At 46.5% G+C, this 16,080-nt stretch overlaps 1 protein-coding gene across 3 annotated transcripts in view; it reads left to right on the plus strand.

The window, feature by feature from the left end:
- The window catches only part of zgc:113333 (beta-N-acetylhexosaminidase), a 95,605-nt gene that overhangs the window by 58,318 nt on the left and 21,207 nt on the right, over positions 1 to 16,080 (plus strand). For all 3 annotated transcript variants that reach the window (XM_038821096.1, XM_038821094.1, XM_038821095.1), the window contains 3 exons: positions 11,188 to 11,266; positions 12,818 to 12,919; positions 14,954 to 15,043. In XM_038821096.1, coding sequence (XP_038677024.1) covers positions 11,188 to 11,266; positions 12,818 to 12,919; positions 14,954 to 15,043 — 271 coding nt within the window. The remainder of the gene's footprint in view (positions 1 to 11,187; positions 11,267 to 12,817; positions 12,920 to 14,953; positions 15,044 to 16,080) is intronic.

Raw genomic sequence — 16,080 nt, forward strand, 5'->3', positions numbered from 1 at the left:
AATATAGGAAGCATGCTTACTAGCCAAAGGGGATAATGGGTAGTCTTGAGAGGCAAAACCTCAGCAGGGGCTTTGGTTAGCTGTTTAAAGCAACATTTAATAAGCATAAAAACACAATACACAATGAGAATGAAAACAAAAAATAAGATCAGGCCCTGAACTAAAGAGGTTCTTATTGAGCCCAGCCATCCAGATGCCCAACTCTACAAGATGTTTGCTGGTGGTTGTTGGAGTTTCTTTATCTCCTTTTGGATGTGTTCTACCACATTAGTAATTTCTTTGGAGTTGGCTGCGATATAGGTTCAGCACTCTGCCCTTAACAAGGTGCAAGTTCCACCCTTTTCAGCAAGAACATAGTCCAGAGCCATTCGGTTCCGCAGGGCCACAGTACGAATAGCAACCACTTCGGCATTTCGTTTACCTAAGGCTTCAGAGGTGTCATTGCCCACCTTTTCCAGGACAGATGACATGTTAATAGACTCTCTTGTCAGCTTAGCGGTCCCATAAAAGGGATCAAATCTTTCCATCTCTGTGATAGCGTGCCTCATCTGAGGTTCTTTGAGAGAACTGGAATGGTGAATAAAGGACAATATACCACAAGGAGCAAGATCCTGTCCAAGAGCGTGGTAACCAGGGATAGGCGATGTGGCCATAAATAAAGTAAGTACCATTATAAGACCAGCACTATGAGAAGTTGCTTCCTCTGGTTGCGAAGACCTGTCAAAAGGGTAGCAAATTTTGACCATCCCGTAGTAGTAGTTCGCCCATGAGATTTAATACATTGAACTACCTTGCTCACGTCAAAATAGTGAATGCAACTGATATGTCCTACCTCTTGGCCCCCAAACCGTTTCCTAGTTAGACATCCTCTCTGTCTCAAGATGGTGGGAAGCTCTATATATGGGGGCCCATATCTCCGATTGTAAGTGGGCTGGTACCACCCCGAGAAAGCGATTTAAAGGATAACCCACTGAGTGCCATTTCCCCACGTTATCTGCTATGTTGATCAGGTACCTATTCCCTACACATGAGCTCACCCCCTTATGAGTGAGTGGACATGTTCTGAAAGATATACCATTCGGCATTTCGGACGCGTTAAAGGGGATGGGTCTCAAGGCAATGCCTCCCTTGGAGTAAATAAGAATGTAAGTGCATACCCAACAGCTGGAGAGGTTGGCATATTTGGCATACGTATAGTATATGTAAAGGAAGGTGTTAACATTTAGCTCCCTGGGAACCTGTCTGGGTTTGGAATGGTTGGTCAAGAGAAAACAATGAATGCAAACAACAGATACAACAATATGGTTAAACATATTGGCAAACAAACATTTTCCTTTTAATCACGGTAGAGATGTGTGAATCCAAGCTTTCTTCCCCTGGATTTTAACAACAGCGTGGATGGTCAGTAACACTTGATAGGGTCCTTCCCATTTAGCATCCAGATGTTCTTTTTGTACTTTCTTCACATTAACCCAAACTCGGGCGATGTTGTGTCCCCCTACTGGTGGATCTCCCCAGGCCGCCGATACCTTTTTAAAAATAAATTTAGAGTACCCGATTATTTTTTTCCAATTAAAGGGCAATTTAGCATGGCCAACCCACCTAACGTGCTCATCTTTGGGTTGTGAGGGTGAAACCCACGCAGACGGGGAAAATGTGCAAACTCCACATGGATGAGACCGTCGATACCTGTTGAGAAGCAGAACTAACAGCATTTGTTAAGATTCTGACAATATTCTAATAAGGCATCACTCATCAAGTGCCAATCGGCTTTTCGCAAATCAATTGTTCCTGGGACATTCCTGTTATAATTTCAAATGTACTCAGACCCATAGCTCTATTCGGAGTTGCTCTAATACTGCACAAGACTATTGGCAATGCCTGGGGCCAAGGCATGGTGGGTCCCACTGGGCTCACCCAAATTGGTGTCAATTCATGTGGGCCAAATCCAATGAGTATGGGTTGAGTTCTTTTAGCCCCGAGCCCCATAAGCAACTTGTATCTCACCCTCATAGTGATATACAATCCATCTCCTCACTGTTGGATAAATGCCAGGAGAGGTGCTGGGAGATCGAGGCTGTGTTACCCTAGTTTTTTTTTTTTTGCAACTTCAGCAACTCATGTTGCTGTGGTGTAAGCTGGTTGAATCTTTGCACCAGGTAGACTTCCAGTGACGGCCATGGTGTCAGTGGTCGAACATTTGGCAAACCCTGCATGTGGCGATGTTTTGGGGCCTTTTCCCCGATTTAACGGGTGGATGTGTTGATGGAAAAGGGTGCAGGAGTGATGGAGGAAGAGTTAATTCCACAGGTGGATGGATTCATGGATAAGAAGTGGTTTTGGGAGAAAGGAGCTGTCGGAGCGAGAAACATTTCCTGCGACACAGGGAAGATGGCATCTCGATGGTTTATGGAGCAGCTGGTGGACTTCTTGAACGAGACATACACCCAGCAGAGAAAGGCGTCTCTGGAGGAACTGGCCAGGATGATGGATCCGCTAAAGACGGGGATCGACCCGTGGAGCTGAGGCTGGTGTCTCAAAGCCAGGCGATCCAGAAGGTGGAGGAGACGGCGGGGGAGCATGAAAAGCAGCTTGCTTCGTTGGCGGCCGAGATGGGGGTGATACGAGATTGCCAGTAGCGGCTTCAGGAGAAGTTAGAAGACCTGGACATCCGTTCCTGGAGACAGAACCTGAGGATTGTGGGTTGCCAAAGGGCATTGAGGGAGCGGATGCTGGCTCGTATGTAGCCTAGATGCTGGAGAAGATGCTGAAAGAATGGGTCCTCGGACGGCCCGTGGAGGTGGACCAGGCATACCCTGCAGCTGATGAGGAAGCTGCAGGGTAATGAGCTGCCGAGGGCGATGGTAGTGTGTGTGCATCGGTTCCTTGATAAGGAACAGTTCCTGAGGTGGACCAGGCAGACCAAACGATGTACCGGGCGAACTTTGAGTATACCAGGACCCGGGAGCAGAGCTGGCCAGAGGAGAGCGGGCTCTAAAGAATGAAAGCTGCCCTCTTTACGAAGGGTGTGAAATTCAGGAAGCTGCACACGGTCCATCTCCGTGTGACCTACAATGGTCTGGAATATTATTTTTGGTCACCGGAGAAGCAATGGAGTTTGTGAGAGACAATGAAATGAAAATGAAAATCGCTTATTGTCACGAGTAGGCTTCAATGAAGTTACTGTGAAAAGCCCCTAGTCGCCACATTCCGGCGCCTGTCCGGGGAGGCTGGTAATGGACCAGCAGGCGTAGGAGGACATTGTATTTTGGAGGAGATGTTTGGGGAGGTTTGTTCTCCCTGTCCGGGGAGGTCGAGGTTTTTTTTTGGGGGGGGGGGGGGGGGGGGGATGGGGTCGATGGGTGAGGGCATTGGGCTCTTTTTTTCTCTTGGGGGGCTGTGTTTTATTTTTCTTTCGGTCTTTGGTTGTTGATATTGTTGTTTGCATCAAGATGGTGTTTGAGGGAGTTGGGGAATCAGTGGGGGATAGGTAGCTAGGCACCTTGGGCGAGGGTCGCCAGGCTAGCTGAGTGGCTAGTTCACGGCAGCGCAATGGGGGGTGACCAGATGGTTGGGATTGTTCTGTTGGGGGTGGGGGGAGCGCTGACAGGGAAAGGGCTTCTGAAATATGGTATGAGTGGGTTGTTGGCGGTAGACATCAGAGGGCGGGCCTGATGATGGGGGTGCGGGATGCGGCTGGAGGTTGGCACAGGAGGGGCTATGGTTGATTGGCGGGGAGGAGAAACGGGTTGGGGAGTCTCCTGACCAGGTTGATCACATGGAATATAAGAGGGTTGAATGGGCCTGTCAAGAGGGCCTGCGTGTCCGTGCATTTGAGGAGCTTAAATGAATGTGGCATTTTTGCAGGGAATGCACTTGAAGATTGGGTATCAAACTAAGCTAAGGAAAGGGCGGGTAGGGCAGGTCTTGCATTCCGGTTTGGATTTAAATCGAGGGGGTGACGGTCTTGGTAAATAAACGGGTAGCTTTTGAAGTGGGGAACAGTGGCAGACTCTGGGGAGAGGTTCATTATGGTGAGTGGGAAATTGGAGGGGATGTCGCTGGAGTTGGTGAATGTTTAGGTCCCAAAATGGGACAGTGTTAAGTTTATGAGACTGGTGCTGGGGAAGATCCCGGACTCGGACCGGTTGATTTAGAGGGTTGGGGGGGGGATGCACGTTCGTTTAACACTGTTCTTGAGCCAAAATTGGTTTGATCAATCGAGGAGGGTATCGGCGCTGGCGAGGGAATTGAAAGGGTTTATGGAACGTTTGGGAGGCTGAGGGAGAAGTAATTTTTGTTTTTCTCCCATGTATGCAGGTTGTACTCCAGACCGCCTACTTTGTGATGGACAGGACGTTGTTGGCGGGGGTGGTTGGTTCAGAGTACTTGCCGATTGTGGTTTTGGACTGGTGGGGGGAGGGGTTGGATGTGGGCTGTTGGCAGATGAGGTTTGTGAGAGGGTGAGGGCTGCTATTTGGGGATACGTGGAGCTGAATGACACGGGTAAGGTTTCGGCTACCACACTATGGGAGGCACTGAAGGCAGTGGTTGGGCAGGCGGGGCGGGTACTTCAGATGGAGTTTGGATTCATATCCACAGGTAAGGCGGTAGGGCAGTTGAGGAGGGCTAAGGGGGTAGTCTATGAATATGGGGAAAAGGCAAGTAGGATGTTGGCACATTGTTTGAGGAAGCAGGAGGCAGCAAGGCAGATCGGAAAGGTGAAGGACAGGAGGGGGAACACGGTCTTGGACCAAGTGGGGGTGAATGGGGTGTTTGAAGACTTTTATAAGAGATTGTATGAGTCCGAGACCCTGGCCGGGGTGGAGTTAATGAGGCGTTTTTTGGATGGGTTAGTTCCCTAGCGTGGAAGAGGACCTGTTGGAGGGATTGGCAGCCCCTATTGGGCTGGTGGAGGTGTTGGGGGTATCGGGGCGATGCAGGCGGGGAAGGTCCCGGGTCCGGATGGGTTCCCGGTGGCATTCTATAAAACGTTTTCGGGAGCCTTGGGGCCCCTGATGGTAATGGCATTCAATGATGTGAGGGAGCAGGGGGTGTACCCACCCCATATCGCAGGCCTCGATCTCCTTAATTTAAGGAGGGATAGTGTGGGTCTTACCGGCCAATTTCATTATTGAATGTGGACACTAAGTTGCTGGCCAAGATCTTGGCCTCAAGGATTGAGGACTGTGTGCTGGCGGTGATAGGGGAGGACCATCAGGAGTTTTTCAAGGGGAGGCATCTGTCGGCTAACATCAGGCGGTTGCTAAATGTTATAGTGATGCCCCAGAGGGGCGAAGTGTGGAGGACCTGGTCACCATGGATACAGCAAAGGCCTTTGACTGGATGGAGTGGGACTATTTGTGGGAGGTGCTGGGGCGGTTTGGGCTTGGGCAGGGGTTTGTGGATTGGGTCCAGCTGTTATACCAGGTGCTGACAGCGAGTGTGCAAACGAACCGGGTGAGTTTGGAGTATTTCCAGTTGCACCAGGGGACGAGGCAGGGGTGCCCACTCTCCCCACTGAACTTTGTCTTGGCTATAGAGCCATTGGCAATGGCACTGAGAGCATCGGGATAGTGCGGGGGGTGAAGCATAGGGTCTTGTTGTACCGTACGATTTACTGCTCTACATATCAAATCCTTTGGAAGTTGTTGGGGGGATTATGGCCATATTGGAAAAATTTGGTTGGTTCGGGGTACAAATTGAATATGGGTGATGGATCTCTGTGTCTATTCAGGACCCTGGATATCTGTTATCCCTTCTCAGTTCCCAAATAACAGAGGTCAAGTCTGTGCTTTTTGGCAAAGTCCACTGGAACTATATTAGTCAGCTGCAGTGCCCACTGGTAACTTTATTTTCAATACAACATTAAGAGAATTCCGACTAGCCCTTTAGCAAGCTAGTCAGATTAATTGTCTTTAGCGAATGCAGTGGTTGAGTTTTAAAATACAGATCGTGGTAATTTCTTCAAATCATAATACACAGTATAAAATGACTGAGTGATTTAAACAAAAGAAAGATGGCTTTCGCAAAGGCAGCAGCAAAGACATAGGTTTCAGAAAAAGAGAGAGAGTGATTCCGGAATGGATTTTTCCATCCCGACAAGTGATTCTTAAGAAGACTGTAGTCTTAAGGTTTTGCCTTCTTTACAGCTGTGATTGACTTTAACTAATTTAGAATTCACTCTTCGGCCAAACTGTCAATTTAAGAGAGATATGTATTTAAATATATTAGTACAAACTTTCCCATACCATCGCTTGAGAAAAACACATTCTTCACTAGGACTTGTCACCCTAGACTGGTTGTTACCATAGAAATGGAACTGCCCGTTCTTTCACACAATGGGGCCTTTTAGCTATTTGACGTCACGGTTCTTACAATCTTAAGCAAATCTTAAGCAACTCTCAAGCAACTTGCAAAATGTTCCCAGCTATTTGGCTTTCCTCACTCTCTCATGGATAATATGATTTAGTTAATTACTTTTAATGAGTTCTCGATTAAACCTTCGACCTATATCATCCATAGCTAACTAGAAAGCCAATTTCTATCAATGGGAAAGAGCGAGGTTTTTATGATCCAAATGAGGGGTCAGGAGAGGAGCCTGAGGGAGCTGCCGTTTAGAGTAGTGGGGTGAACCTTCGGTTTTGAGCATTCACGTGGCGGCTACATAAGCTGAATCTGGCTCAGTTGGTGCAACAAATGAAGGGGGATTTTAGGAGGTGGGACGGATGTAATTAGTGAAGATGGCGGTTCTTCTGAGGTTCTTATTTGTGTTCCAGAATCTCCCAATCTTCATTCCAAAGGCGTTTTTTAGGAGGGTGAATGCACTGATATTGGGGTTTGTTTGGGTGGGTAAAGAAGGTGCTGCTGGTGCGGTGCGAGCTTGGCTCTCCCAAATTTGCTGAATTATTACTCGGCGGCAAATATAGCCATGGTCAGGAAGCGGGTACTGGGGGAGGGGTTGGTATGGAAGCGGATGGAGGCAGCCTCTTTAAATGGACTCGAGTTTAGGGGCACCGTTCATGGCGCCTCTGCCTTTCTCGCCGGTGAGGTATTTCACAAGCCCAGTAGTGGTGGCGGCCCTGAGGGTGTGGGAACGGTGGCGGCAGCACCGGGGACTGGAGGAGGTCTCGGTTAGGGCACTGATCTGTGGGAATCATAGGTTTGCTCTGGGGGGCCTGGATGGGGGTTTTCGAGGGTGGCAACGGGTCAGGAGTGAGAGGTTTGGGGATCTATTCGTGGGGGCAGCTTTTCGAGCTTGGAGGGGTTGGTGGAGGAATTTGAGTTGCCTGCCAGGAATGGGTTCCGGTATTTACAGGTGAGGGATTATATCAGGAAGCAGGTGCGGATCTTTCCCCATCTGCCGCCCCGGGGGCTGCAGGACAAGGTAGTGTCAAAAATGGGGGTAGGTGAGGTAGAGCTTTGGAAATTGATGAGTAGTTGATGGACTGGGAGTGAACCCCGATTTGGGGTAGTGAAACATAAGTGGGAGGAAGAGTTGGGAGGGAGGTGAAGACAGAGATGTGGGAGGAGGCTTTGAGAAGGGTGAACGCATCCTCGTTGTGTGCTAGGCTTAGCCTTATTCAGTTTAAGTGGTTCACAAGGTGACTGTGGCTAGGATGAGCAGGTTTTTTGAAAGGGTGGAGGATAGGTGTGGGCCCGCAAATCATGTCCACATGTTTTGGGCCTCTCCGAAGTTTAGGAGATTCTGGCGAGGGCTCACTGATGTTATGTCAGCTGGCTCAGGGGTGAAGGTGGTCCCGAGCCCGGCAGTCCAAGGGGTGAGAGAGGCTAACATCTTGGCCTTTGCCTCCCTGGTAGCCCAGAGACTAATCTTATTTGAGTGGCGGGACCCGGGGCCAATGAAACCGGGGCTTTAGGTGAACGATCCGGCAGATTTTCTCAGGCTGGAGAAGATAAAGTTCACATGGAGATGTTTGCCCGAAGATGGCAGCCGTTCATCGACTTCTTTGAAAATAGTTAACATGTCAGTAAGGGGGGGGGGGGGTTAAAAAAGGAGGTAGGGAAACCGAGAACATACAGTGCAGAAGGAGGCCATTCGGCCATCGAGTCTGCACCGACCCACTTAAGCCGTCACTTCCACCCTATCCCTGTAACCCAATAGCGCCTCCTAACATTTATGGACACTAAGGGCAATTTAGCATGGCCAATCCACCTAACCTGCACGTCTTTGGACTGTGGGAGAAAACCAGAGTACCTGGAGGAAACCCTCGCAGACATGGGGAGAACGTGCAGACTCCACACAGTGACCCAGCGGGGATTCGAACCTGGGATCCTGGCACTGTGAAGCCACAGTGCTAACCACTTGTGCTGTCGGAAGGTGGGGAGTGGGAGGCGGAGTGTTCGGCATTTATTTGTTTTGAGTATTTGTGTTCCTGTTTGCTTGTCTTTTCATGGTTGTGTATATATAGAAACGCCTCAATAAAATGTTTTTTTAAAAAAAAAGAATCTTTGCACCAAGTCATCCGCGCCATCACAGAACATGCTTGGATTAGATGTCGGGCTCTTTCCCTGTCGTCCTTTCTCTTTACACATCCGCGCCCAAAGGCCTTTTTTCCCGCAGTGATGATGCTTTCCAGGTTGTTTTTCTTGGGTATTGTTGTTGCTAGGTTTCCCCCCTGCATGGTTCGGAGTTTAGCTGCTATATCCCTTCTAACTGGTTACATAGATCCACTAATGCTGCAAAGGTAATTTCTCTGGTTTCCCACCCGGGCAAAGTAACCTTCCGTATCTTTGTCAAATCTGGCTTCAGTCCAGCAACGAACGCAACTTTCAGAGGTCTGAAAGTGCTGTCGTCCATATCTTCGGCTCCCTGATCGTTCACTCCCGAGTGTTTTAACCAGACAGATTGGAATCGCTCGTTAAAACACTTCCTCTGTCCCATGTGTTTAGACCTATTATACGTCTAACTTTTCCCAGTTCTGATGAAAAATCATCACCTGAAACATTAACTGTTCCTTCTCCACAATGCTGCTAGACCTGCTGAGTATTTACAACACTGTTTTTATTTAGATTTCTAGCAACTGCAGTATCTTACTGTCATATTCTGCACCACTTGCTCCCATATTCTGCACCACTTGCTCCAACATGCTAATTTGGTGTCAATTTGCACACTGCTCATGCCAGCTACAGCAGATCAGAAGTATTCACTTTTAACATAGCTGCAGTCAAAATATTCACTGATATAAATTAGGCTGGGATTCTTTAGTTATTGCGACACATCCCTTTACGACTGCAGAGATCCTCTGCGGCTGGTCCCTCTATGCCCTCAGCCATGACCTGTTGTGACTGGCCCAAGCTCTGGAGCCCCACAACAATGTCCATCTGTGCCTGGGAGTGCGACCCAAGCCTTGGACGTCCTCACACATGACTCTTGACACCTTGTCCCTGGCTTTCCACTGCGGATGTCCCCGCTGCAATATTAGCCTGAGTGCCATACATTGTCGACAATATCGTCTGCACCTGGAAGGGGGGTCCAGTTGCATTTGCAGTGCTGAAATGTTGCTGACACTCCTGTAAGTCTAGCTCTGCTTCTATATTTGCACCAATGATGGGATCACCTTTTCCAGAGTCGCGATATCTATCTTGGGGCAGCTGTTCTCTGGAATTGGGCAGCCCTCCGACTGGTTGCTCCCTCGTGAATTCCTGCCTCCACCTGATGTGTTGCAGCAGGTGTGTGGTGCTCACCAGAGGGTGACCCAGGAGCCTGTCCACTAACATGTCCCACCGAGGCTATTGCCTCTGCGCTGCGGGTGAATGGTGCTGAGAATTCAATGTCCTCCCCGGAGGTCTGCTCCAGTGTTTTCTGAGGGGTTGGACAGGCGACACGGAGGGTTCAGCTCTTGGGAAGGACAAGACTGGAACATGAAAGGCTCACTTGAGGTAGGACATCTGGATTAAGTTGGTTTGGACTCTCACTTCATTGCATGCAAACCTCTGAGTCCGTGACTGCTTGATCATCTGCCAGCCCCATGCGTTCCATGGAGGAGGTGAGGTGAGGATGTGTATCTAAGTAACGTCCTCCCTCTGCTTTCTGACTCTCCCTCCTGTTGTGGCCTGTTTTGTCCTTGGGGAAACAGATAGGATATTGTGAGGTACCGGCAGGCCAGGATTAGGGGCGTTCATAGCTGGTGGCACATGAGGGTAAGGGTTGTGGTGGGGAGTCCTGGGGGATGCTGGTAGGTGGCATGTGAGGGTTATGGGGCAGATTGCAAGTGTAGGGACTGGAATGATGCTAGGGGCACACAGGTGGTTAAAGGAAGCCATTCATCATCTTCCTGCACCGCATGCCGGTCCTCCTGGTCATGCTGCCATCACTTACTGCTTCGGCCTCCTCAACCCAGGCTTGGTTCATGACCGATGGCTGATGTCTGTGGCCCACCCTGGGGAATAGGATGTCCTTCCTATCCTCCACTGCGTCCAGCATCCTTTCGGTGTCACCATCCAGGAACCTTAGAGCTGCTTTTCTTGTAGCCATCTTGGCTGGAATGACAGTCTGGTGAGTGGAGTGCTTAAAAGCTGCTCCAGCTTGTCCAGCTAACATGGTGATTCATAGCTCCAATGAATCACTCACCTAAGAAATTCGGGAAGATTCACGTGGGCAGAATGATAGCCAACTTGCGTGCTGTGAATCTCTCCTCTCCAGCGCTCCCAGTGCCAGCAGGAAGCACTCCTGCTCTCCCACTGGTGGGAGCACTTTGTCGTGGTTTGGGAGGATCGCACCCCTAGTCTTTATCCTCTGCTACAGAGAATACATTTGTACATTGTGTATCATGTTAATGCAGGAACCTTTGTTAAATTAAGGAGCAATTTAGCGTGGCCAATCGACCTAACCTGCACATCTTTGGGTTATGGGGGTGAGACCCACACAGACACGGGGAGAAGGTGCAAACTCCACACTGGTAGTGACCCGGGGCTGAGATCGAACCAGAGACCTCAGTGCCGTAGGCAGCAGTGATCAATACAGTACCTGACCCCTGTGAAGTCTGAAGTCAGAAACGTGATATATCTATTGAAGGAATCCCATAACATATTTGATACCAGCCACCCCAACAGAATAATACAAAGTAAATATCCCAGTACACTCGAATGAGTTTATTGGTGAAGGGTGGAACCTTTTCTGTGTGAATATCTTTCTCTGTTAACGTTTTTCATTCACTTCCTCAGGCTCTTTCACAAATGAGGTGAAAACAAAATCGCAGCAAATGTTGGGATTTAAAAATATTAACGTGGACAACAATGTGAGGTAAATAATCATTTCTGAATTTTGTTTTTGGGGTGGGCATGAAGGGAAATGTGTCCTGACATCACAAGAAGCAACTACACAGGAGTTTGACTTGAATCTGTGGGAATTAAAGCTAGGCAGATGGGAGACAATTGCTTGGGGTAGATGTGTCCTGGACGACTTGTGTGTCAACTGTCACAATACTAAAGTCACCTTTTTCCATCTTTGCCAAAGCTTTTCACTTGATCCCTCACCCAATGAATGCCCAACTCAAGTAGAATCCAACAATACACACCATACTTGACCCTGAGCCTGGCTTCAAAACCAAAGACATTTATGCATTTATATATTGCTGTTAACATAGATAAACATCCCAAGATCCATCAAGCTGTCACCAAGATAAATGGCTTCCTTCTGTCTTCATTCCGTTCTCATCCCACTGTTACTAAAACTCTCATCAATGCCCTCAGGATTAACCACCAGCTGCCCAGGTTCCATCCTACACAAACTTCAAGTGATCCAGAATTCCACTGCCTGCATCCTATTCCACAAGACTTGCTTAATTTGGTTGTCTGTTATTGTGAGCCTTCATTGATTGCCTATCCCAGATCAACTTCAAAATTTTCTCTCATCTACAAGTCACTCCATATCATTATCACTCCCAACCTCTACAAGTTCTTCCAATCTTAAGTCATTGTTGGTACTTTCAACAAATCTAACTGGTCTACTGTGTGTTCTTGTCACACCCTCGTCATTATCCCACCCCATTATCAGCGGTCAAGCTTTTGGCTATCTTGCCCCCACAATCTGAAACTCTTTCATCTTGCTCTTTTCACTTTAAGAAGCATTTTTACAGCCTTCATTGTTGATGTCTTTGGTTTCTTACCTTCCTCCCTGAGGAGTACCTTGGAATATAATGTTACATTAGAGGTGCAATATGCATGTTGAGGTGTAGCCTAGTGCTTTGGGATGCTCAGGGACCATTGCTGAAGTTTTGCTTTGGGAAAATGTCCAAAATGGTAATGGGAACTAATGCCTGCTGTTGTGAATATTGCATCGCCAACTGAAAGGGATAATCCAAAGAGGAGAGGAGAAAATTGAAAGGGAAATACAAGTATAATGTTGTGGAGATTTACAAATTCTTAAGTGTTCTCATCTTTTACTGATGCTTTGAAGCACTAATGGCTGCATTTATGCTTTGCTTTATCACACCCATGTTGTCAGCCCCAGTTCCTGATGTTGGGTGTTATGTTGCTAGCTGCAGTCAGGGGTAGTAATCTTGTTGGATTTGCAAAGGCCAATGAGTCTTTCTGGTTGCCAACCTTGGCAGGTTTATGTTCTGGGTTGCTTGAGACCAAGCATTGGGAGATGGCCATGCTAGCATAGATCTTGCACAATACCTAAGCAGTTTAAATGTCATGGTCATCATATTCAATTTGATAACTATTTAAAATTTTCTCTCTCATTTTGGCACAGTTCTATTGCCAAATAGTGCATATACTCTTGTATTGTTTTTAGAATACTGTTGAAACACTCTGAGCTAATTCTGTGTCTGTTCATTACCCTCTACAGTGAAGGAGAAGGCACGTTTGCAGGGGCTGAGATTTATCAAATGGTTCATCGGATTTCTCAAAATATGAAATCTGAAGTAACACATGTTCTAGAAAGTAACAGGTGAGGTGTACAGATGCATCAACGTTTCAGTACGCGGCTGTTGTTTAGTTATTTATTTATTATGATGTTCCAGTTTGTTCTTGCTCTTGTGTTTGTTTGTATATGCTGTTTACATAAATGCCTTATAAAAATATTTTTAAAATTCAGTATGGGAGGTGACTCTGACTGCCTGTTGTGATTGTGCTGCTCTCCTCAATCCCAATTTCTTCTTTTCTTTCAATTTCTCCTTTAGTATTTTACTTCAAACATATACCTGGTTCTCTTAAACATTGTGATTATCTCAGTTCTGTGACATCCTTGTGGTAATATATTCCAAAGCATGTATAATACAAATGAGTTATTCAGCCCAACCAATCCATGTTGGTATTTATCCTCCACAAAAGCAGTAGTTATAATCCCATATTTGCTCTGTTCCCACATATCTTTATTCCCCTTGTCTTGAAACACCTACCTAAACTATTCTTAAATAGTGATAGATGCTGTTTCAATCACTGACAGCCTCAAAATCCCCCTGTTTCATGAAATGGTTTTTCCTGCTACTGCCTTGCATAAAGTAAATAGAATCCCTGCAGTGCAGAAGGAGGCCATTTGGCCCATCATGTCTGCACAAACACTCTGAAAGAGCACTCGAACTAGGCCTACTCCCCTATCCCTATAACCCACCTAATGCATCTTGCTTTTGATATTGTTTATAATAATCTTTATTGTCACAAGTAGGCTTACATTAACACTGCAATGAAGTTACTGTGAAAAGCCCCTAGTTGGCACATTCCGGCGCCTGTTCAGGTACACAGAGGGAGAATTCAGAATGTCCAAATAATCTAACAGCACGTCTTTCGGGACTTGTGGGAGGAATCCAGAGCACCCGGAGGAAACCCACTCAGACACTGGGAGAACATGCAGACTCCGCACAGACAGTGACCCAAACCGGGAAGCGAACCTGGGACCCTGGTGCTGTGAAGCAACCGTGCTAACCACTGTGCTACCATGCCGTCCATATCAACATTCTCTTAATTCTGTATCTGTAAATATTAGAAATGATCGATTTCTATTCTGTTCCAACCCTTCATAATTTTAAATAACACTCTCTAGTGAAATAAATCCTTCTCATTTCTCTAGTTTGTGCTGGATAGCCCCACTCCAATGAGCTCTCGTATTAAAAAATGGATGTTTACTACCCAATGAGCAGCACGGTAGCTATGTGGGTAGCACTGTTGCTTCACAGCTCCAGGGTCCTAGGTTCGAATTCGGCTTGGGTCACTGTGTGGAGTCTGCACATTCTCCCTGTGCCTGCGGTGTTAATGTAAGCCGACTTGTGACAAAAAATTATTATGATGATTAGAATGTTCCATCATTTAGGACGACCCAGTGGTTAGCACTGCTGACTATGGCGCTTAGGCCCCAGGTTGGATCCCAGCTCTGGGTCACTGTCCGTGTGGAGTTTGCACATTCTCCCCGTCTCTGTATGGGTTTCACCCCCATAACCCAAAGATGTGCAGGTTAGGTCGATTGGTCACGCTAAATTGCCTCTTCATTGGAAAATAAATAATTGTGTACACTAAAAATTTTTTTAAATGTTCTATCATATCAATTTGTCTAGGGAACAAATTGCAATGGAAACAGAAAAATTTAGTTTTTCCACAAACTAGGCTCTTCACTCCTGGCTTTTCATCTCAAAAGCTCTGCTTTCATTTCTGTCCCTTTCTTCGACACACTGTCACTGTCTCTATTACCATAACTCTGTATCTTCACCTCTGGATTGTAATAATTGTGCAGGTGTTTTAATGACTCATCTCTCCAGCATTCTTGAGCTGCTTCTTAATCTATTACTGCTATCTTTCCCAGATATTTGCAGTTGACTGTGTAAAATTCTGAAAGATAGCCCAAATTTGCTGTTATAGCACAATTTACCTGGGGTGGAAGCAATTAGATGGTTGGATGGCCTGATCCTCCAGTGGCAAACTGGCCAAAATTTGCCATCTTCTATAAATGGATAATTCAATGTATTTTGAATTCATGCTCTGTTTTAAATAGTGAGATCAAGGGGTGGTTCAATCAATACAACAGGAAATACCAGTTTGCAAATCCTCGGAACATGGATCATTTTGGCGGTGAAGTACTCCGGTGAGTTAACTACTTGAGACTGGTAACTTTTCTGGAATCTTGGGTTGCCCCAGAGTCTCCAGGAATTAGGCTGTTCTCCGGGCCAAGAGAACGGGAGAGTTTTAATTATGTTACTGGACTAGTATTCCAGATGTCGAGTCTATCCATCGGAGGCTGGTAATATAAATTCTGTTAATAAAATGTGGAGCAAGAAGCTAGTATCTATTATGGTGACCATGTAACTACTGGGTTTGGGAATGGCTATTTGGATGATTCGTGGCTTAGTCAACCAGGTCTCTCTGTTTCCAATTGGCATGGAAAGGCAGGGCATGGATGTATTAGATGATCAAGAGCAGAAGGTCATGTGATGATGCTTCTCAAAATTATATCTTTCAAGTGTTGGCAACAAGATACTGGCTGTCTCCCCTGGATACTTCACAAACTGAGGTTACTGAAACCAAATAAAGCTACTCTATCATTGCAAATAGATTTACTGCTGTCCTGTTAAAGGTTTTAAAAATATTAAAAGAATTTTATAGGGTAAATATAGGGAAACTATTTCTTCCAGTCAGGGAATTGAGAACAAAAGATCATAATCTTAAAATTTGAGCTGGGCCATTTAGGAACAAGATCAGGATGCACTTCATTCAATAAACTTTTACCCAAATGGCTGTGGTGCTAAGGGCCAATCTAGAGCTTCAAGGCCTAGATTGGTAAATTGGAGTTGGGTGTGGATGTCAAGGGATATGGACCAAAAGCAGGAAAAAGGAATTGAGGTGAAGATCAATCAGTCCAAAGATGTGCAAGTTAGGTGGATTGGCCATGTTAAATTGCCCTTAAGTGTCCAAAAAGGCTAAGGGGGTTATTAGGTAATGGGGATAAGGTGGAGGTGTGGGCTTAGGTAGGGTGCTTTTTCCAAGAACTGGTGCAGACTTGATGGGCCAAAAGACCTCCTTCTGCACAGTATATTCTATAATTCTATGAATAGTGGTGCAGACCTGAGGGGCTAAATTTTCCTATGTTCCTAAACAACACACAAGATAAATTTTTATTCTTAT

Source organism: Scyliorhinus canicula, chromosome 15 (assembly GCF_902713615.1).
Source record: "Scyliorhinus canicula chromosome 15, sScyCan1.1, whole genome shotgun sequence".
Taxonomy (NCBI): Eukaryota; Metazoa; Chordata; class Chondrichthyes; order Carcharhiniformes; family Scyliorhinidae; genus Scyliorhinus; species Scyliorhinus canicula.